The sequence below is a fragment of the Struthio camelus genome, chromosome 2, assembly GCF_040807025.1.
Source record: "Struthio camelus isolate bStrCam1 chromosome 2, bStrCam1.hap1, whole genome shotgun sequence".
In the NCBI taxonomy this organism is placed as follows: Eukaryota; Metazoa; Chordata; class Aves; order Struthioniformes; family Struthionidae; genus Struthio; species Struthio camelus.
The window spans coordinates 127,918,400-127,942,598 of NC_090943.1; the positions used below are offsets into that span (position 1 = coordinate 127,918,400).

At 39.0% G+C, this 24,199-nt stretch overlaps 1 protein-coding gene across 2 annotated transcripts in view; it reads right to left on the minus strand.

Annotated features, from left to right (window-relative positions):
• The window catches only part of ZFHX4 (zinc finger homeobox 4), a 150,130-nt gene that overhangs the window by 6,226 nt on the left and 119,705 nt on the right, over window positions 1-24,199 (minus strand). For both annotated transcript variants that reach the window (XM_009689457.2, XM_009689458.2), the window contains exons 5-9: window positions 19,190-19,306; window positions 12,831-12,964; window positions 12,477-12,677; window positions 10,136-10,253; window positions 3,881-9,277 (exon numbers count right to left, since the gene is read on the minus strand). In XM_009689457.2, coding sequence (XP_009687752.2) covers window positions 3,881-9,277; window positions 10,136-10,253; window positions 12,477-12,677; window positions 12,831-12,964; window positions 19,190-19,306 — 5,967 coding nt within the window. The remainder of the gene's footprint in view (window positions 1-3,880; window positions 9,278-10,135; window positions 10,254-12,476; window positions 12,678-12,830; window positions 12,965-19,189; window positions 19,307-24,199) is intronic.

Genomic DNA, 24,199 nt, shown 5'->3' on the forward strand with positions numbered 1-24,199 from the left:
AATAATCATGAATAAATATTCTAATCCTAACTCTTCTAAGTGACTGTCAAAAGAAAGACTTCTCTTTCTCTTAGGAGAATGAGAGCTAAAAATATAAAATTGAAACTATTACCAGTGGACCAAAAGCAGAGAACAGAATTTAGTGTCCTAATCATAAGGAAAATAATTGCTGCTGAATCAAATTTCTCTCCTGATAAGATTTCAAAAACCACTAAGTACATATTACCCAGTGATGTGTGCATCCTTGGAAAAAGCTGCTGTGAATCTTCAAGGCAGCACAGGCTTAAGTGATGTGCAAAGAACCTACTGTAACGTTGATGACATTAAAAGGTTCATAGAACCAGTATTAATAGCTAGAAGCAAGATGAAGCACTAGTTTTCTGCAACAGCTCATAGACAAAAACACAAAGCTAAGAAGAAAAGAGAATATGAATTTTGAGAACAACTAAAAACAGCTGGTGAATTCTTGCATCTATAGTCACATAGGAAACAAGAAGGGACTTGAAGAATAAAGATCAACCAGAATTGAAATTTTGTTTGGATTAGAATTCCACCAAATAACTCCATATTAGGGATTATGCTGAGCAAACATTATCATAATGCTGAACACTTGCTCAGCATTTGATGCTCGCAAAAAGGTATAATTGTATTCTTTAAAGAAACGCATCTCACAAGTGAGAGGATTCTTTGGTCATATCATCCTTGAAACAAATAATAATTCTGATATTACAATAAAATTTGTTTCATAAAAATTAACTGAATTTAAAGCTAACAAATGCCTTCAGAATGGAAGCTATTTATTTTCCTAAGTGTAATAATCTTTGAAGATAAATATTCAGTTTGAGCTCTACGTAAAGGAGCCAAATTGGACCTGTACTTTGAATATTTATATTTTCTGTGATTTTAGCATTATTTCCAAGTGTTCCACTTCAAGTCTTTTGCAAAAGTAAACAGTATATTTCAAGATGAATGGTATTTTGGAAAAGGTAATTGTTTTTGTGCCTTGTTGGAAATCATAAGCAGCAATGCTGGATGCAAGAACATGAAAATCCATCATAATACAAGTGAAACTTACTGGGCTAATTTCCTGTCTGGCATAAGTGAAGGGAAACACGAACGAGAATTTTAAATTTGATATTTACTGCTATAGTTTCACTAGTTCCTTGTGAAACTGTGTGCAACACAGCAAAGATATCCTCTAAAATGAAGTTCTACTAATGTTGACATTTGTCCTTTAAACGATCATGTAGGACAGAATGCATGGCCTCTGACACAGGAAATATAGTTACCAACCTTGTAAGCATCAATGAAAACAGGTATATATTCGAATATAAGTGGTCCCAGTGAGACTGCTTCTGAAGTGCATTTTCAGGATTGGGGCCAAAAAGAAGAAATGACACGCTGACAGTGGAATTCACAAGAAGTAGACTTGAAGTACAGGTTAGTGAGTCTTCAGGGAGTAAGCTTCAGAAAATCCTTCATGCAAAGAATGATGCAGAACAATTGTCCTGCTGCCTGAGAACATGTGGAAAGCCGAAAGAATCGCAGCCATCACAAGCTTGCTTAGAAGCCTGCTTCCAAAAAGATTATTCTTAAACTCTTCTTAGCATCAAATATGAATGACGTGAACTATCAGCCAAAGCAGGGCAGAGGAGGAAGTAGAAATGGGTTAATTAGGTGCAGGAAACACTAATGTTGAGCATGTACTGGAGAACTACTGAGTATATTACTGTTTTTCTATAATGAATGATTAAAATAATCTATTTTTTTCATTCACTATGACTGCTCCATTATATATCATTAGGGACTGGAGATTTATGTATGTATGCAAGTGTTTTGCCAGGCAACAAAAGAGGGATGTAGGGGCTGTTTAGCATACGGCAGAAGAAAAAGTTAACAAGAAGAGTCTACTAGCCCGGTTTACGCAGTGGGCTTTGCCCACAACGGGCTAATTAACCTTAAAAAGATGCAAGATGAAAGAGGCTAAAATTCATCTCAATTGGCAGTGCATTGAGTATGCCAGGGGTACTAATGATTTTAATTTATCTCAGAGAAGCTCGGTGGAAATTAAAAAATCTGAAAATTGAATAATTATGGACCAGTTGGCCTGTTTACCCGGCATTCTGTTTTTATATTAATAAGAGCACAATTTATAGACTCTGAAGAGACATTGACACTAGTAAGTTAAGCGGTGCCAGGGAACATTTCCAAAAAAACTGAAACTCTGTCGTCTATACAGTTACATTGCGAGAATGGTCAACGGCACGGTTTTGGCTTCAGCCAACAAGCATTCTCCTAAACAATTCTTGGGCGCAGCTGAGGAGCTATCACGAGCCTGCAACCATTCCCAATATGTAGTTTGTACAGGAACTTCCTGTTTTAGAGAGGAAAAGAATGTAATAGGATGTACCTACTAGTATACAGAAAACCTGAGCTTTCTGGAGTCCATTTTACCTGAAGGTAAATCTAACCAAAGCTATTCAGCCAAGTTATACGGAGAAGCCATATCTATAATTTTAATGAACAACAATCAACCATTTTTGGACCTGGACACTGTATACCATTAAGAAGGAAATACAACAACTTTATACTTCCTTTATATGTACTCTCTGTGCCAATAACTGACAAAAGCCAGAGGGCACTCAGCCAGAGACTCCATTGTGGAAAGAAAGCCATTCTGATCCAATGAATAGAAAAACAAGAGGCTTTGACCACCACTTAGGAAACCAATAACACAGTTATCATCAATCAAAGCAGAACTGGGTAGCAGAGAAGATACTGCCACATTCTTAGTTTGTCTAACTACACAGGTAATTAAGTCCCTACCTCACTTGCCAAAGTGAGTTGTTTTGTAAATCACAGTTTAGAGATGAACAGCAAGTGGAATTACTGGGTAAAATGAGCCGAAGAATCTTAACTGAATTCCCAGTTCTGACGTGCAAATATTTGATATGAATGTGCAAAGTTAGAGGATGACTGGGAGAGCTTCCATCTGCAATGCTGCACTCACAATGAACTCTGTCTACAAAATTGGAGCCTATTACAAAAAATAAATTAGGTTCATCCTTTGAGGACTAAACATTGCTCTGCAGAAAACTCAATTCTCCAGCTTCAGTGAAACTAACTCCAAGAGGAATTAGAATGCTTTCCAATGTGAGCAAAAACCAGAGTCAACCTCAGTAAAACAGTTATGTGTTCAGTTAAAAACACAAGCCCAGATGAAGCGGTGCATGTCTGCAATGACTTTACAAATTAGGAATAGGAGGTACTCAGCCACTCCTGGGATTTGGATCACAATGAAGTTGCCACTAGGAATCACTTTCAACAGAAAACTTTTTATCCTAGGAGGCAATTATTCAGAAGTATAATAGAGCCTTTTAGGCAGCATTTTTTTTTAATTCTGTTTCTGAATGAAGCAATAGTTAGGACTGGTCTAATGGAGAGACTAAATACCTTATGGCTCTGTAATATGGCTATAACTATTGCATGCTTCATCAGGTGCTCCTTTAAATATTTGCATACAAAAATTTTACACACAAAATTTTAATCCACATTTTGCCAAAAGGTTTATCCTTCAAAAAAATTGTATAACAATGCTTTTGTATAATGTTACTGTTGTTACAGAAGCCTAAAGTAGACCAAAAATATTTCTTTCAATTATATTTCAATTAAACTACATTTTTTTTCTGTTTGGGGAAATCAGAGATATTACCCAGGCTAGAGCAACAATCCAAAACTGCACCGAGTACACCTTACAGCAGTATTTTTTACCTGCTCATATCAGTCTTAGAGGTACGGCATAAATGTTTCAGAAGTGGATGCTGACTGTGCAAGGTGATCAAATTAATAAAATAAGAAAATCATCCCCTTATAGACTTACTGTTTGAACTTTGTGGAAATCCAGGTAAGGAGGATGGACCATTCATTCCAGGCAGAAGAACAGGAGGAAGGCCAGGGAGTCCTGGATAAGCTGCTGGCAAACTGATACCATGAAGAGAACTGCTGTCCATCATGCCTGGCTGCTGTACGGTTAATCCTAGCACATCAGTAGCCTTCTTTATGCGATCCAGTTCTTGCTGTGCCATCAGCTGCCTAACTGTTGTTGGAGCTAAATAATCTTTCTCCCGATCTAGCTGGCTTCCCACAGTTTCTCTCACTTTTGTAATATGTTGTTTGGAAAAGATATGATCTCTTATGGACAAACGCGCAGAATATTTCACCCCACACAGAGAACATTCTGGCTTTGTCCCATCAGGTCCAGTCTGATTTATCATGAATGGCTTCCCTATGTTAATTTTGAATTTCTTTTCTTTTGCCCGGGCATTCTGAAACCAGACCTGGACCACACGTTTGGGCAGACCAATCTCATTTCCTAACATTTCACATTCTTGCATTGTTGGAGTCCGGTAGTCACTAAAGCAAGCCTTGAGAACTTTAAGCTGAAGGTTACTCATTTGTGTTCGGAAACGTTTGTGGCCTGGTCGATCACTGTTTTTGGATTTAAAGGGATTGCTAGCTCCAAATGGGTTAGGAGAACTTGGATCAGCTATGCTTGATGTTTCGCTGCGGTCGGCATTATCATCAGGGTCATCAGTAATGTAGTAACTTTGGTCATGATCACCATCTTTTTCACTGAAATGTATTGAGGGGCTAGTTAGGGAAAAAAGAAATTTATCATCAGTATTCTCATTCGTAGGTGTAGTTGCAGTTTTTGGTAGCGTATCATTCGCAAGTGGTTTTGGCTCTTTCGGAGGTGATGTGGGTTTTGCATCCCCTGAACTGCCAGTCGTGCTTTCCATTTCATTGTTCCCCTCATCTCCTGTTGTGGCATCACTGATTGCAGTATTAATTGATGAAGTCTCATCAAAGTCAGTCTTGTTTTGATCATATCCAGAGTCAGCAGGAGGGGCATTCAAATTTTCTATATCCTCACTAGACTCTGCTTTAAAAGAAGAAGGACTTAAGAGATTCTTCGGTGACATCTCTGCCGTTTTGCTAACAGGGGTTGAAACAGTGGAAGCTAATTCATTTTCACTTGATAATTCAGTTTTTGCTAATGACAGTGATGGGTAATCAAAAAATATGTACTTCTGTGGACTTTCTCCTCCATCTTCAGCGGATATCAAAGGACTTGGAGGCAAACTATAACCTGCCTGTTTCCCTTCATTCCAATGTCGAGAGCGAATGTGACTTTCTAAAGCTGATTTTGCTTTAAACAGAGCTCGGCAAAAAGGACACCTTTTATGGGACTGGGCTGGACCAACTGCACGGAATTGTCCCTTTCTTTCTCGGGCTCTTGTGTTCTGAAACCAGACTTGTACCACTCTCTTTTTAAGCCCCACTTCACGCGCAATATGATCTAACATCTTTCTGGTGGGATTGGAATCTAACAGGTACTTTTCATAGAGTATTTCCAGCTGTTCTGGAGTAATCGTTGTTCTTAAACGCTTATCACGATGTTGATCTTCTCCACTGTTTCCTCCCTCTTTCTCACTACAGTTATTATCTTCTTTATCGTCCAGTTTTCGTTTCAGAGAACCAGAAACTGTAGCAGGGTGTGTTGTATGCGATGAGCCAGTTTGTGGTGGCATCTGAGCTAGAGAACTATTAAGTAACTGTCCAGTCATCAAAGGATTATTGGGGTCAAATATCATATAGGGCATATCCATTGGTCTTTCTAAAAACTGTGAATGAAGAAACTGGTTTTGGGCTGCTAGGAAATGCATGTGCTGGTGCTCTTGCCAAAGTTCTAGAGTTGGAAAGGCAACTGTACACTGATCACATTGGTATTGTAATAACTGAGGAGGTAGACTGTTCTGTAGAGAAGTCATTGAAATTGGTAAAGGACTGGAAGGGACAGGTGTAGTTTGTGACGCAGAAGGAGGTCTGCCTACTATCTGTGATTGTTTTTGTTGCTGTGATTGAGAGGCTGAGGGCTGAGGATCAGAAGGGGTTACTGGAGCAGACTGTACTGGTTTGGTGCTTTGTGAAGTTGTATCTGTCTGCTTAGAGATGGTTTCATTTTGTTTTGGTTTTTCTGTGGACTCCGGTTTAGGAGAAGCCTTTTCAGGTTCTGGTTTGGGTGATGGAACCAAAGGAGTACTAGAACCAGAGCCAGAGCTTGCTGCTGTGACAGCCGTGCTTTTTGATGAGTCAGTTTGGCCAGCAACTGTGCAGTTCTTGTATACTGTTTGATCAGAGGCATCCATGGAATCCTCGGTTTGGCTTTCATCTTGAGCATCATCATCTTCATCTTTATAACACTGTTTTTTCTGGTGTGTAATCAAATCAAAAATCCTGGGAAAAACCACGCTGCACTTTTTACACTGATATTGCATGTTACTAGTTCGGATGTAGCGCTCATTCGTCAGTTCCCTTTTCTCACTGTCTTTAGTTTCAGCTTGATTTTCATAACTCTTGCGAGCTTTTTGTCGTGCATTTTGGAACCATACAACAATAACTCGAGTAGGTAGGTTAAGTACAGTTGAAAGTTGTTCAATTTCATCATCCTTTGGATAAGCGTTTGTGTCAAAAAAATCTTGGAGGACACGAAGCTGGTAGTCAGTAAACCGAGTCCTAGATGATCTCTTGCTGAAAGACGCATCAGACTTGTAAGGTTCTACAGCTGAAGGTTGAGGGTCAATTCTTATATCTTCCAAAACTGTTATGGGAGGGTTGCTGAAGTTATAGGGAGAATCCTTATTTCTCTGTCGCTCCTTAAACAGCGTATTACGAAACCAGTGCTTGATAACCTTCTGTGAAAGACCAGATTTCTCAGCCATTTCTTGGATCTGCTCTTCACTTGGAGAATTGTTAATATCAAAATAAGCCCGTAAGATTTTTAACTGGTCATCTGTGATTCTTGTACGTGGACGCTTGAACTGAGAATGCCGTAGGAAATTGGGATCTAATCCCAGCTGCTGCTGACAAAGCTGGGTGAGATCTGCTGACAATGTATCCATTGGGGGCAACTGGAGAGCAAGCTGAGGAGGGAGTGCAGGATGTTGCACTGGCTGCATCATAATTGGAGGGAAGAGTGGGAGATCAAGTGAAACGGGAAGCTGGACTTGAGGTGGGGCTGACGGTGGCGGCGGTGGCGGAGGAGGTGGTGGTGGTGGCGGAGGAGGTGGTGGCGGTGTGGGTGGTGGAGCCTGCAAAGGAGCGGGAGTTGTGTTTTGAATTTTTCCAGACCCAGCTGAAGAAGGCTGAGAAGGAGTAGGAGGAGGAGGAGGTGGAGGTGGTGGAGGAGGTGGTGGCGGTGGCGGTGGCGTTTCTGGAGAAGAAGGAGAAATTGGATAAAGCTTGTCATACGCCTCCCGATATTGCCGGGCAAACTTTTCTAATGCTCCATACGGGAAAAACTGCCCATGCACATGTTCTTGATGACTCTTTAGAATAAGAATGTTGGAAAACAGCTTACTGCAGGTTCCACATTCCAATTTGTCCGTGTTTTCACCTTCACCAGTCTTGCTTTTTTTCTGCACTTTTTGTCTGTTCTCATTGTATTGGATAACTAACTCAAATCCAAAGTTCTCCAACAAAGCCTTGGCTGCATTTCCCCTTGCTCCAGAAGCTATTCTGGGTGGTGGGATGGCTGGTTCTGACAATTTTGGCTTCTTCATATCTTTGTTTTCTTTTAGTCCTTCACTCTCATTAGTAAATTCTTGCTTTGGCTTCTCTTGTTTCTCAGAAATCTCTTCTGACTCCTTATATGACGGCATATCCTTTATCAACTGGCAGTCTGTATTCACTAAGCTATTTTGCTCTGCCTTCATCAGCTTGCTACTTTGCTGCTGCTGTTTTTGGGACTGAAGTTGGGGTTGTGTTGATTGATACTGTTGTGCTTGTTGCTGCAGTATCTGTAGCTGTGTTTGACCAACATGGTGCTGAGTCTGTATCTGCTGCTTCAAATCTTCTAGCAGTGATCCTGTCATACCAGCCATTCCAGGCATACCAAATGTGGCAGAACCCGGCAAACCCAAATCTGGACTTAAGCTAAATTCTGTCCCAGGTATGTAGAATGGGAAAAGAAACTGAGGCTGTTGAAACTGCAGCAGCGCTTCTGGTGTCATTGGAAAGTGAGGCAAAAAAGCTGGGTTTAGAAACTGTGGCTGAAAGAATGCAGCTTGCTGTTGCAGTTCATGCTGTAGTTGCATTTGAATTTGTGCTGGTGACTGGGGTGGGTGATGTGTAGGCTGAGCAGAAATTAATTCAGAAGCTTGCTTTTTATTTAATTCTTTGGCATCTAAATGTGTTTCTTTGCTGTTAACTGCTGGTAAGCTCATAGACTCTAGCATTCCTTGGCTGGGGCTATTAACATTCCCTGCTACACTATTTCCGCTACTTATATTACCGCTTGGTTCTAATTTTGCAGCCCTTGCCTTTGTTTGATGAAGCACAGATCTCATATGGATTTCCAATGTAGAACTTTGGCTATATGCAACATTACAAATGCTGCATTTGTAGGGTTTGTTATCAGTGCTGCTGTTGGTTTCTTGAGGGACAGGACTTGATGCTTCCTGCAAAACCTTTTTGAGTTTATGTAGATGGGACACTGAGTTATAATGGACCAAGAGGATGTTCTTTTGAGTGAAAGACTCTTTACACACGGTACACTTATATGGACGAGATGGATCTAGAAATTTTTCCATAGTAAAATTTGGCCCTTTTCTAAAAGGTAAGGTCCGCTTTGGTTCTGAGCCCATATCATCTGGAATAGAGCTACTATCACTTCCTACAGGACTTGCTTTACCTTCCTGGTCCATCTCATAATCTCTTTCGACTTCCTGCTCTAGTGCATGATCATCTTGTGCCATATTTTCACTTTCTGCCCAGAGTTCACCATTTACAGGTAAAGATGCACACAGCTGCTGAAGTTCAGCTTCATTGAGTTCAGGGTGGCCTGCTTCCAAGTGTTTTTTTAAAGCCTGGAATGTACGGAAGCTACGTTGGCAAAGACTACACATGGTAGCAGCCCGAATAGCATGATACTGGGAATGTATCTGAAGCTTCTGCATAGTCTTAAAAGCCAAGCTACAATGGTTACAACGGTATTTATAGACATGGCGGTCAGAAACAGAGAGCTGTTGCTTCTTCTGCTGTTCATTTAGCTGATCTGGCATTGAGTCAGTGGTCTTTATATCTTTACTGCTGTTCTTATTCCAATCTGGTGTTTCAGTAGATTCCTTAGGTGGCTTCTGTTCCTCGGTTTTAATTTCCATTCCAGTTTTTGATTCCTCGATCCCAGGGGTATTTTTCCCATCCACAGGACTTTCACCTGGTTAAAAAAAGTGAAGTGTCTTTTAGGCAGGTACAAGAGAATATTCCATAGTATTAATGTTTTTTCATCATAAATCAAGGATGGCACCTAGTATGCTTGGCGCTGGCCTAGCAATCTGATGACAATCCATCCTTGTCCCAGAGAAAAATTAAATAGGATCAACAGGAGGTTAAAAAAAGAGTAATAGCAAATGCAGATGTGATGATCAGAGTGTCTACAGCTGACTTGGTAGTGACATAGGGCTTCTCTTTGGCATAAGGTAGGAATTTATTGGTACAATAGGAGCACCAAAGAACAAAAGGAAATCAAATGGCAGGAAAAGGAGGGAGGGAGTAGAAATGGGAACAATAGGTAGGATACATGAATAGAAAGATAGGCTAATATGGAAGTGGCTGAGGAGAGAGGGAAGAACATGCTGTGACAGTTAGCAAAGCAGCCACTCGGCACAGAATACAGCATAAGAAACATACTATTGGAAATACAGGCAGGATCATTTGCCACTGGTACTGGTGAAAGTCCTCCTGTCTTTTAGGACTGAGTCTCATTTGCTGATTAAACAAGAAGGGTCCTACCTTCAAAGTGGTGAGGTGCTATTGCATGTTCAATTTTAACTCTACCACAAGCACCTAGCCTGACGTACCCGAGTCAAGTACTTGTGCACATGAGACAGTGTGCATCCTAGTAGCTCTGCCTTTGTGCAAATAGTCAAACTCAGGCCCACTGTTATTTTCCTCTTGTTTTCTGCCTGTCTACATGTAAACCAAAAATAATTCACTTTACCAAGAAAGAAACAAGCAGTTTATTTCTAAATCACTCATTCCTGTCTTTTGAATGTCTGGGCTTTTTCTTGCATACCTGAATATTTTCCAGATCCCTCAGCTGTAATGGTTGCAGGTGTGTCACGTTCAGATTTCTCTGAAGCAGCTGCTGGCAATAGCATACTATTGGGCATCATGACATCTGGTACAGGAACCTTTGAAAATCAAGAATACAGTATTATTACAGAAGAAATCACACTATTTAATTCTATATAGTTGTATTAAATTGTAATTCAATAGATTCAAGACATCTAGATCAAAGAATGCCATGACTAAATCAAGGTCTTGATTCCATCCTTGACAGCAGTTTTCTGACAGACAAGTCGGAGCACTGGGTGTCCTTCGGTGGAGACTCCACTCAAAAGAATCCGCAATAAGGTGATGCTGCACTACATACACTTGCTGTGAACTACATCATACACTCAGTATTTCATTACAGTCAATGTCACCACAAAGTAGCGGCTTTCCTGGCTATGTCAGGTTGGGTGGGTATATCAGGAGAATTCTCCGTGGACATCCTCCACAGATGAAGATCGTGTCAAGATACGTTCACTGATCAGTTCTCGACTAACTGCACTCACTCTGTTTTACCTGTATTATTTTTTAAACAAATGCTGGAGCTCCCATGATCTTTGAAAAAATTTCCTTTTAAAATAAGATTCTTCCATTTAAAATAAGATTTTTCTCTTTCTTGTCTTAAACTGCTTATATAAGTATCTCCTTCAGACGGCTTTACCTGTTGTGTTATGCTTTGGAATTATGGACAGAACTCTTTGAAAGATGTACCATTTGTTCTAGGTGCCTGATAGTACTCAGTTTAACTGAGCTGACGTGAACACTTGCTCAACATTCCATGTCTTCCTTTTGCTCAGACATTTAAGACGTGCTCATACCTGACAGGAAGCATTTTCTAGGGGTTCAGAGTGAGACTCAGTACGACCAGGTTCAATCTCCTGCACTGCCAGAGACTCTTTAAATGATCTTGGCTAAACCAGTTCAGACTGTGTTGCAGCTCCTCACCTCTAGAAGTAGGATAATACTCCCTTACCTCACATGGATGTAACAAGAATATCCATAGAAGTTTTTTAGTGGTAAGTTACTTTGATAGTAGAAGCTATGTACAGTACTAGATATGAGCTGAAGCACTCCATTTAGCACCTAATGTAATTTAGTGAGGTACAATTTTTTTAAATACTTTAACTAATTATTTTGAATCTTTATTAGGATACATAAGAATGACTTATAGATAGATAGATAGATTATACATGCATATAAATTGTCTATTAGAAAAAATATTCTAGTCATATTTTAAAAAGCCCTGGGCTTACATACGAAATTCAGACATGGGGAGGGGAGAGAAGGGAAGGGGAGGAGAGAATTCAGAGTTGCCCCACTACCAGCACTGAGGGAGAGGGAATCATGGACTTGAGAAGGAAGCTAACAATCTTCCTTATGGAGACTTTTCTCACACTTTTTTACTCTTTGGAAAGAGTCTGGAAAAGCTAAGTGTCTACTGTATTTTTCTTGTGGTGGGCCAATATTACCCAGTCTGGAAAAGCTATAGATAGCAGAGAACAGGAGGAAAGAAATGAAGAAAAAATCTTTAAACTGTTTTTATGAATCCCTAATTCTGGGTTTGCTCATCAGCACCTGGCACAAGGAGCTCTAGTCCTCAGAAATTCAATTAAGAGCAAACAGAGTTTGCTGGTTATCGCATTCATCCGAATTGCAGGCAATCCAGTTCAGATCCGTGTCAGATGCAGGGTGGGTACTTGAAATCAAGTATTCCATATCCCAAAGAATTGACCTAAGTGGACTATTATCAATTCTCGGACTTGTCTTTCTGTTCCCTATTCCTATTTTTTCGTGAAAAATCTGAAGGGTCTTTCACAGTGGACAAAGTAAAAAACAGGACATTCTGTACCATATGAAATCTGTGTTTTCCAATTAGCACTATTACTGATATAGTGAATTTCACAAAACATAATGAAAGTACAGCTCTGCTATAAAACAGAAATCCTTCTACCTTTTGCTCAGAGAATCCCTGTTATTTTACAAACAGTAAGTTAAGGGTCACATTACCTCCGAGCACTGGGTATTATTAGACCCAATTTACAGGTGTGCACTCAGAGGCCTTGACAGGCTTGATTTTTCCAAGGTTAACATCAGTGAGGAACTGCGGGTTTTCAGCATCTTTGAAAACTATCCTCAGTGATTTTCCCAAGGGACATCAGTCACTGGATGAGCGAGGAACAGAACTTGAGAGTCCTGACCCTCTCCCCTGCTGGGGCTACCTGAACACTATGTCACAACAAATACATTGCCGAGAGGTTTGAGCCCATTTCTGTAGCATGCACATCAGTATTTGGATCACTTACTGTCATGAGCAGTTTCTCCACACAGTCAGGGGACACACTGTGCAAATGGGTCAAATGAAGCTGGAGGTGCATTTTGTTGCTGAGGACATCCTGGCAGAGGGGGCAGCAGATAACAGGTTGCATTGAATGCTGTGACAGGACATGCATCTGGATACGATTTGGGTCCCTACTATTGTAGTTACAATAAGGACATTGATAGAACTGAAAAACACCAAATTAAGATGCAGGCTATTAGTCAGAGTGCTTTTAATAACTTGCTGATATTGCTATTTTAATAGCAGATCATCTCTGCTTTATTCTTGAGCCATTTGAAAGAGTTCTACAACGCAATTAAATTGTTACATTTTCCTTTACCTGCTCATGACAAAATTTATTGTCCTCTGGAGGCTTTGATTTTTTAGCTGCACCATCCTCTTCTTTTGCCAAAAGAAGCTGTTGTGCCCCTACCACAGTGTTCACTTTTGGTTCCTTCTCTGGTGTGACTATTCCTGTTCCGAAAACATAATTTTTAAGAACATATTTTAAACTTTAAAATACCCTGTTTTGCAAAGAGGCTGTGATTCCAAAGGACTGTATCATCTCTGTGTGTGTGTGTTGTTTTTTTTTTAAGGTCTCAGAAAAAAACTATATCTCAATATAACAACTCCAAAATTTGTAAGTACAAAGGTGAAAATACACTTTTATCCTTGATGGAGACTCTAAAAATCCATTTCAAAATGGACTGTTCTCTACTGTTTAGATAACCCTAGGTTGCCTTTAAATATTAATCAATAAAGTGCTTTCTTTAGCAGCTCGGTATGAATTTGTGTATTACATTAAAACAAAACAGTTTTGCTTAAAAAGCCTATTTTCCAAAATAATTACTTTGCTGATGTTTAATTACCCGCTCTCTTTCCTAAACTGTCTGAGCAATACGATTACTGTGCTGTTTTGATAACTCCTGCCTGGTTACAATTCTGAAGCTAAATATAGTGAGGCTTTAAAAGAAATACTGTGGAGAATAGGATTTCAGAGCTAACTTAATATTAATTATATACAAAGATCAGACATTTTGGATTGCCTTAGATGTTTACACTGTGAATTTTTATATTCTAGCATTTGTGATCAAACTCAAAATATAATTGTTTTCTATACATAGTTCTACAATTAAGTATAAAATATTATATTTAATATTATGCCTGACTAGCTGTGTAGTGCAGCCCAGTCTTGCACACATCAAAGAAAAAAGTGCAATTCTAATTTCCCAGTCCATCAGAAAATTCTTTCCAGCGTCAATTTGCCAGATAATCTCTTCTGCTAGGCTGGATATTACAAGAGCATTGGGTAGGCATGTCACATACATCTCACGACAAACACAAAACCTCATTTACCAACCATTCCAATCTCATCATAGTGCGGCATCATCTGACCTTTTTTCTGCTGTTTATTATGAGTATTTCTAATTTTAACTTTCAATTTTCACCATCTTCCAGTCAATTTGCAACTAAATTATTTCCAGGGTGAGGACACTATCACTGGACACTGGGTGCAAATACATCTTGAAATGCAATGAAGCTAAACCATTGATTGCTATCAGACCCAACGTAAATATATAGTCCAGGGGTAATCTGATTGTATGCTGTGCATGAAGATTTATCTTGATTTTTTTCAATCCACATAAGGTTCATATAAATGAACAAATTGCACCTCATTGCACAATAACCTAGGATTAATTTAAAAATAAGGTCATGGATGTTATGGAAACAAAGTAAATATGAACAAAGAAAATATTTGCATTTTTCTGTGGACAAAACCAGAAACTTTTAAAAATTATTATTATCATACAGACTTTGGGAAGTGCTTGCTATTAACAGAGCAACATCAGAGAAAAGTAAAACAAGGGGACAACTTTCAAAGTAAATACCAAATCCTCACAGTACGATAATAAACAATTGAAAGCTGAACCATATAGAGACATTTTTCTGCAGGGCATTAAAAAAAAAAAAGTATATTTTATTACTTTTACGTTAATGGTGATTTCCCCGTACATTGTTTTTCATTCCTAAGGTGGTAATTATTTCTTTTGGTGTAATTTAGACTAGTAATTCTAGCATGTCCTTGCTCAAATTAAAGTTTATTCCTGCCATATTTTCCTACTTTTAATGACCAATTTGTCAACATCGGTTTAATATCTGAACAAGCTGCTTTCTGGGGTCCCGTTGCTTATTTACAGACTAAGGAACTGATCTTAGAGGCCTCATTTAGGTTACTCAGTGAGAGCTGCGCCTAAGAGCTGAAGGACTGCTGATGCTTAAAGGCATCATATACATGATACAGTAACATCAGCCACCATTTTATTACTCAGTGCGCTTTATGATAATACAGCACTCTCTGGCCTATCAGTACTTACTTGGCAATACACTACTATTATTTAAGTAAGTGACCTAACTGTGAGAATTATGGGAAGCAAAAAAGCGACAAACTATATTAACAGAGAAAGGTTCCTTTTCAGGTCTTAGAAGGATCGGTTCAAATCAGTAACCTCTCTTCATTTCCAACTGTCAAAAATGTCCAACAGTTGACTGCTGTCTCCTACCTTTATCATCTGTCACTTTTAAAATATTCCTTTTTAAAGTCATCTGGGCCAGAATCGTAGCTGGTGTAAACTGACACTGTTATATAGCAAGTTGAATTTAAAAATCAAAATAAAACATCCTTCTCTTTCCCCCACCATGCTAGATTGTTCTCAGCATTTTGTTACAGAAATTAGGATCCAAATTCTGCTCCCAATTGTATCTGTGCAAATGCATTTAATTGTGTTTTGGCATTTTGTATGTAACTGCTAGTGAAATTTAGCTTCGAGTGCACTTTGTGTGTGCCTGGGCAAACACAAAGTTAATATTACACACCGTTTTCCAACAGAGGATATAACAACTTATTTATTTCAAAGGGCCAGTAATAATCATGAAACTCATAGTTCTTGCTTCTATAAAAACAAGCACATTTTTGGTTAAATTTTCTTTTGTGGTTAATATAATAAAACCTTAGAGCTATAAAGCACTGTGCTGGGTCAATAAATGCATAACAAAGCACAGCTTTTTATTATGTTTACTGCGATAATTATATAAATTATTGGATTTTACAAAGGCCCTGTTGCTTTGGTTGTTCTGGTTTCGTTCAACCCTAAGGGCTGTTACTCTTTAAATGACCAAACTTGCATCTGGCCTAAAGTACCCGAGCCCGTGACTGATGCTGAGCCCTGCAAAACAAGGGCCCAGTCTTCCAGTCTGGCTCCTGTGGAGCCACTTGCACTTGCCCAAAGTGAGGCCCGAACATCCCCACATTACAGCAGCAGCAGCACTTTACAACAGGTCTTCGCTTTTCCCAAGTACGTGTGCCAAAACTGAAGGAGGATCTGCTGCCGATATAGTCCAATGGCGTAGCTGTTACATCCTAGCGCCTCATCTCACCGCATCTACGTTCTGCTTTCAGAGCTGAATTCCCTGCTTTAACAAGCTTCCTGCAGGGAGGGTGACCAAAGTTACGGTCTTACAGACATGGCATTGAAGGAGGCGGGGAGGAGAGAAAATATTAAGGTCGCAAACACGCGAGGTAGTGCTATTTTCATAGCTGGATGCGCCACCAGCACACTATTCTTAATATGCAGCTGTAGAAAAAGACTAAATAGTTGTTATTTGTGGTTTAAATATATGCTTTTTTATTCTTAAGACATGCCATTTGTCGGGCTCTTCCTAATTGTGAAAAGCAAACCATAATTCATTTTATTAAGTGCACAGCATTATTTTAGATGAATAAGGTAATTTCAATAAATTTAACTCAAAAACTAAGTTTAATTATAAATAAGCGCCACGAAATAGACTAGTCAATGATTACCTGTCAGTTACAGAATTATTTAACTTGTGTAAGATTGCTAATACAAAAATGACATAATTCACTGCAATTCAGATGCCATCACCTTCTTAACAATTCTGAAACCCCAAAATAAAAATAAAAATGTTTCTGTTACTAACAAGGAGGAGAAAGCTAATCAAATATGTATGCTAGTGAAATAAAATCGTGGAATACCTATAATCAAAATACCATTTTGTTATTTATGAATCGATGTATTTCATAAAGATTGCATAATTTAAGACTTCTGACACATCAGATGATGTTATTCAGCCTCAAAATAATTCTAAAATTATAATTACTGGTAGAGTATTTTTTGTAATTAGAGTAGAATGAAAGGATAATTTTCATTGCAATAATGAAGGTTAATTTCCATCCTTCCTCATGTTTACTACCTTATTAAAAAGTGCTCCCCTTAGCCATGGCAGAGACATATTACATTTTCAATGCAAATGTATTAATCTGGATAAATTCCATATTAATTCTTGCACTGCATAGAGCTGTAATTTGGATTATAATTAATCTAAAGTGGCACTAGATTTAAATGACAATATAAATGAGGCATTAGTAGGCTTTTCTATTCTGAATGAATATTCAACAAATATAACTTGCATATTGCCAAGTCTCATTTTGAAAGCTCTACTCCTTGAGATAAGGTAAGCAATACAGCACAACAGCTTACACAAACATACTGTTACTAAATACATGTTAATCCTTTCTCGTCTAATAGATTCTATGTTAAAGAGGGGTCACACCACTCTCCTGTTTAACTTGTTAGTATTGTGATTAATTTATTGGTTTTCCTGAGACTTCTTTGGCAAGACTTGCAACATTCAATTCATGAGAAAGCCCAAATTAACATTCAATTATACATAAGCAGTTATGCAGTCATTAGAAATACTTGTCAGCTGAGTGAAAATTAAGATGATGGTCTGAATGTTACATATGTAGAATTCATTTAGAAAAGGAAAATAAAAGTTTCTGAAAGGTTTAGGATTTTACAGTACAAACTGTTTTCTGCAAAGCACAAAAGCAATCATGTATTTCAGCCTTTGTTTTTGTATGAATGTTACTGCAAAGTTATTTGTGTAATTGCTGGCACGGGAACGTAGAACAATTATGCTGTTTTTTCTGTAGTGCACCCAGTAGGCCTCTGGATATAGGTTTGTCCTAATTAAACTTGGCCCTTATGAGCAGCTAATCCTGGTGGAATTTTGAGAATTCCCTTTAAGTATTTTTTCTAGATTCCATCGTTTTTTTCTGCTGGGACTTTAACACCTTCTTCTTTCTTGAACAACTACAAATGGACATGCCTAAAAAAAAGGGAGGGCTGATAAACTCCCTGAAATGGTTCGCATTTTCCCTAGGCAGGGTCTGTGGTGGGAAATGTGGCTGTCACCTCTCTCTTGATGAGCTTCCAGGAGAGCCCACTGATGAGAAAGTGCAGGAGGACCTATGTCAGCTTTGGAGCATGGCTTTACTGCGTTGCAGACAGGTCTTTCCGAGTCAAAGAGCCAGCCATGGGGGATATATATATTAAACCACAACACAATTTCTTGCTCAATATCATCCTTGTCATCATTGGCCTTTCTTCAGTCTCTTGATCGCAAAAAAGAAAGCAACTGAAAAGCAGCCGGAGTTCTATGCTGTGATAGATACTCACCTTAGCATGTCAACAGCAAACTTAAAGCAAGCTCTAAGCCTTAAATCAGTCTTCTGAATTAATTTGGCATGGAAAGGGGCATCTATCATTTGTTTTTTCAAATAAATCCAAAAATGTTTATTAAGTAAAGAGCAAATTACAATACGGGAGAATTTGGGTGTAAATAAACTGGCAGGTAAAATGATATTTTCTCTACAACTGTATGTCTTTAAGGAGAATACAACCTCCTTTGTATGCTGCTGTCATTGGGATACAAGGAAAAGATATATGACTACCTGAAACTAATAGGCTTCAACCTGTTTCAGCACTTCTTCTGCTTCACTGAATCCAACATAATGTAACTAGGTATAGCGTGCGGCAAAAGTAGCCAATGTAATATTCATCGCGACCATAGATTTCCATCTCATACATAAAAAGCATGGATGAAGTCACATATTTGCCAAATCAAACACAGAAAAAGCCTTGGGTATCTACACCAGATGCTGCCCCTGGGTTTGTTTGTGCACAAGTAAATGTCATGACATAGGGGTTTTGTTTTCAAAGACAGTAGCTTTCATTACTGGGCTCTGTCTATTCCAGGAGATCAAAATTACCCAACCCATAATCCGTTTTCAATGATATTTCCTCTTTCTTAGGCTGAATCATCTGTAAACTTTTTCACTGGATTTTGTGTATTTTTTTCAAAATGCCTCAAATAAACGCTCAGGAAGAGGCCAGATTCTTGAAAGCAACTGATCAGAGAGCAAGAGCAAAAAATAATAATAACAAAAAAACCCACATTCTTTGGGTTACAAGGGGGGCAAAACTTGATTGAAGAAAAAATTCAAGTGGTACCTAATCCTATGCTTATGAAAAATTAATATGCCATCAGAGGAATCACAAGTACAGCTAAGATTAATGAAAGGCGCTTAAAAAATTACAAGCACACAAACTGATTTGATTAAAAAATAATCTCACTGGTCGTCCTGTAATATTCTTCAACTTATCCGCATCTATCCTGTCAGATGGTTATGATTAAAAATAGGTCAATGGGAGGCTACTGATAGAAATCACATGCAAAATGCACATGCAATGAATAGTAGTGGGAATGTCCAGACAGTTTAAAATGAAAGAGCATTTAATAAGTTAAAAAAAGAAGCAAGACAACATTCTAGCATCTTACCAGAGTCTTTACTAGATTTTTTGACTTCACTATTGTCTCTCTCACTCGAGTCTTTATCATCAGCAACAGCCACTGACGCACTTTTAGCAGACCCTTCTGTATCTTCACCTTGTTCTTCTGTGGATAAGCACAGAAAAGATCTAACTTAGTGACCGTTTAACAGCAATTTAAAATTTTCCTTTAACAAGATCAGCACTAAAAGAGGGCATCCAAAAGGGGGGAGGGGAAGACAAGGAAAAGGGAAAGAACAGCACTGTAAAGCGATTGGACATTAATTACGAATAACTTGCAATATTTCAAAATCTACTCGGAAATTCTAAACATGTCTTTATCAGAAGATCCACCTTTCACCAGCGCGACAGATTTAAAGCTTGTCATTTCATAGTCTTTGGCTAGAAGTGATTTGCGTTGAAACGCGTGCACACACACACACACGCTCCGTACAGACTTGCACAAAAGCAAGCACATGTAAAAATGTATCTTAGAGCCAAAAAAAGGGGGGAAAAAAAGGAATTCAACTATAAATCCTATTAGTGTAGCAGCATCCTGCTAATTGCAGTAAGTAAGTATTAGGTACTGTACTCAATATAAACCACCGGCTTTGCTAGAGAAGTCTCAAATTCTGTCTCCAGGGGGAGCTATGCAGGATAAACGACACAACTTGCTGTACGGCTTCTAAGGAAGCAGCGTTACCCACACCTCACTTACGTGTTCACACCAGCTAGATTACATGGAAATCTTCACAGTAACTCAACCCTATTTAATTATTCTGTAAATCTTAGCTATGCTGCTACTGGTGGATTAATCTGTTTATGCAGTTAGCTTCTATGCTGGGGCTGTGCAGCACTAATCCGTGAAAGGCCCACTGTTCCTTTTCATCCTGCGATCATTTGTCTCTCACTGTGCTGATGTCACATTTTAATGAATTTTTAGCAATCTGAGTAATGCCAGATAACCAGACTTGCAACTCCCTACAGCACAGCACGCTGTTTTCATTGCAGCACAAAAAATAAAAATCATATTTCCCAGTTCAGGTAGGAATTATATAAATTAGGAGGTGAAGGTAAAATGGGATTCGAAGCACCAGGCTGCTCAATTTCATAAAATCTTTAATGACCATATAAATTAACCCTGGAAAGGCAAAAGGTCACAGACACACATTTGCATACTCTCTTCTATTCACTTTTGATAAGCAGAGCTTTTATGCAGGGAACATGATACAATTAACCCTTCAGGAACCATACAAAATGCAGCTACCGACATTTTAAGTGTCAAGCATTAACTGAAAATTACACACCGCATACAATTTTCATTGTAAATGCTCTAGTGATTGAAAGGGGAAATAGTGGCCCTCTTCGCACCCCATGTTTTATTAATAACGTTCTGACAGCCGAATGAAATATCCTCTGTCATATATAGCAGCTGAGCACAAAAAAATTGCTACTTAGTGCCTTGCTTGCCAGCCACGCACTGAAACCGTATGCCTGGGCAAACAACCCTCAGATCGATGCGCTGAACCTATCCGATTCTCAACTCTCCGCCAAACCTTTTAGGTTATTTAGGTTAAATTAGGGAAGAAAAAACATATATATATATATAAATATAGAGCTGCAATTTTGGGAACCGAATCAAACCATACCAAAAAAACGCCCCAACCACAGGTCAATGCTTTTTGCATTGACTTCCTAAAACAATAGGCTGTAAGCAAACTTCCATGTCCCGGTTTTTACCTAACACAGGGAGAAGGCTGGTGCCCTCTTTTAAAAATAATGTGTATGTATGTGTGTATGTTTATATATATATGTGTGTGTGTGTGTGTGTGTGTGTGTGTGTATGAAAATATAAAAAAAGAAAAGCCATCAAAACGGAAAAATATCGTGCTGGTTTCGCAGCCCCCTGCCCCCTCCCACGCTGATCGCTAATCAAACATGGGAGGCATCTTAGGCACAGCGGGAAGCGGGGCGGTATTTGTAAGGGTGGCAGGGGAGCGCAGTTTGGGATGCTGCGAGCCTGTGATCATGACGGGATCGGGCTGTGTTAATGCCAGGCGCGCGCACATGAGGCTCATATCCAGTGTCAGGCCCCATGGCCTGACGCAGCCCGTGGCAATTCCTTTTCGACTCATCCTTGGGAACGGACGCATTGCTTCTTTTACTAGATTTACTGGCCCAATCCCCCTGGGCTGGAAAATGAAGTGTCAAAGTGCTACTGAGTGTCCTTATCTTGAGGGGACATAAAATTGTAAGGGCTATCGTGGCACACATTAATAAAACATTGTGTGTGTGTCAGGAAAAGAGAAAGAAAATTATGAAGGTACTAAAAGAAAAGCTACAGTATCATCTGGGTCTCATCAGACAATTTTTGCAGGGTGCTCTCCTGTTTTTCTGGTATGTGTTTTAAGTGTGAGAGAAATTCCCAGACATGTTCTCCTATACATCATCGTGGTGTCTGACCTCAGCCTGACCCTGGCAACAGTTTGAGAAATCTGAATGTGAACAAAGACTCTGTGTCAGCAGCAGGCAGAGATTGCGGGATAGACTTTCCCCATCAACTTAATCGCAAACAGCAGTTCCGAGGCCATAACTTTACAGGGCTCCACCAAGCCACAAACACGTAACCTTTCGAGGTGAAACTGCCCCCCGCTCCCCACCCTCCTGCCCGCCCGCCCCCCCCCCCCCTCACTTCTGCGATTTTTCACAGTCTTGTGGCGCTCCCTTTGATGTAGCAAGGCAATTAGCTCTAATGTTCAAGCGCTGCAGACCTGTTTTATGGTTTGGAAGGTGAGAGCTGTTTATTACAGGTAGGCTCCTGGGGGCCATAAAGGCTCCGCAAATTTTTAATCATGCAAAAAACTAATCAAAATGTAACTTATACACACCATAAAAATTAATATCATTATTATGCGCAGTATAAATTGCCTGCCTTGGCTTTCAATGGCGCTCACTTCTAGAAAATACATTTGGCATTCATTTCAGAAATATGTATGGCATTCACTTCAGAAATAAATTTCATAGACAAAAATGATAATACAGCTTCTCATATTTTCCTTCAAAATTACAGAAAGGCTTTCTAAGAGTCACGCTGTTGCCACATTTCTCAGAGGGCCAGGACAGAAATACAACAGCCCTACCTTAACAACAGTTAGTAAATTTACAAAGAAATCCTTAAAACCGTGCATCAGAATAAATATCAAGGCTATCTAATGAAGCATGCTATCAAAGACAGTGCCAAGATACTACTCACGTCTCTTTTTAGTGACTTTTTTGCTCTTACGTAGTATGCTAACCAACAAGGATACTATTCCGTTATAAAAATATGATGGCTCCTGCTCAAAGACACAAAATCAACAAAATACAATACGATGGTGCTACAGATTCCAGAACAAGTCCTAATGCTCTGTTTTAAATTTACAGGAGTCCTGCCTACACACATTTACAAATGTCGACTTTGAAAACGGCTAGAACACCGGATTCAAGCATACTTTAATGGCTTTAATAACACTTACTAATGCAATATGATATTTTATTCACACCTGGTTTTATTTTGTCTAAATGTTGAAAACTTCTTTTGATGTTGGTTCTCTTGAGTTTAGCCATTATCAACTTTTTTCCTCACAACTGACTTAGAATTAAACACATAAATGAGGTTAACTGCACTGAAACTGTGAAATAAGGAAAAATGGAAAAGTTAAACTTCAGAAGTAATGTTAGTCGAGTGATATTGCATACTACATATTCTACATCATATAGTTTAATAAGTTAATCTACACTCGGGCCCCAGTTCAATACCAATTTTACGAAGGAAGACCCTAATGACCTTTCTCAGTTCAGTGAAGTCAAGTTGTCTGAGGATTTCAATTGTCAAATCTAGGCCTCAGCCAGACAAAGTTGACCGGCACATATACATAGCAGCAAAACTAGATGAATATTCATATGTAGATTAGAAAAGCCTGATTTGCTCAGATGCAAATAAAGGAACAAATGCATCCACTGTAGTCAAGGGATGGGATAGAGAAACAAATACTATTTTTTGGAATAAAATACTCAACAGTTAAAATAAGACATGGCAGCATTGAAACAATCTTCTCTCCTTTAATCTGAAGGCATTGTGATAATCAAGGAGGCACATCAGTCACATTTTCCCCTGTTTTACCAGCAAAGTTTCCCTACTGATGAGCAGCACAGGGAGTGTGTCTCCAAGTCTACCTTAAGAACATATTTTCAAGGGTTTTTTTTTTTTTTTTTACATCACTGATATATCAGTCAACTGCCAGTAGCTCCTGTTTTAGTCCTGGAGATTATGCATGTGTGGGTATGTATGTGTGCGTCTAGGTATCCCTTTTGCCCCTTCCAATTTCCTAAACAAGGATGATCTACTAGTTGTGGGTGAATAATTGTGGTTATGAAAGAGAGAGCAAGATTAAGCAAGTGTTTGTGGCTGAGGGCCGGAAGGATGGGGAAAGAATAAATCAATTGACTGAAGTAGTAAGCAAATAAATAGCAAAAGAGAGAGAGATTTAAAAAAAATAATTGGGGCTTGTTACTCAATATGTTCAGTAAACAGCTGAATCAAAGGTACCCATACATGTTCAGTACAGGAATATACCAGGCTCAGCTGGAAGAATGAATGGCTTAATGAGATCAACTGTCAGGATGAAAAGGTAACCAACAGCAAAAGATAAAGGAAGGGTGGATTGGAGAGATGGACAGATGGCAGATAATTTAGGAGCAGGAAGAACAACTAACAAAAGAAAATGAAGAAGAAAAACTTAGAATATGTGAGAGAAGAAAAAAATAATTAAAAGAAAGGCTCGTGGATTTACTTCTAGATTATCCTACCTACATCACTTAGTTGAGGCAGCTTCTCTCTGACTTCTGGACTGCAATTTATTCACATGAACATTCCAGAAAGTATTTGCTAGTTTTTCTGGCTGGTCTGGCAGAGCACATGCTAGGAACAGGATGCCGCACTCATTCAGGATCTGGACTGCATCCTCTAGTGGTCGTATTT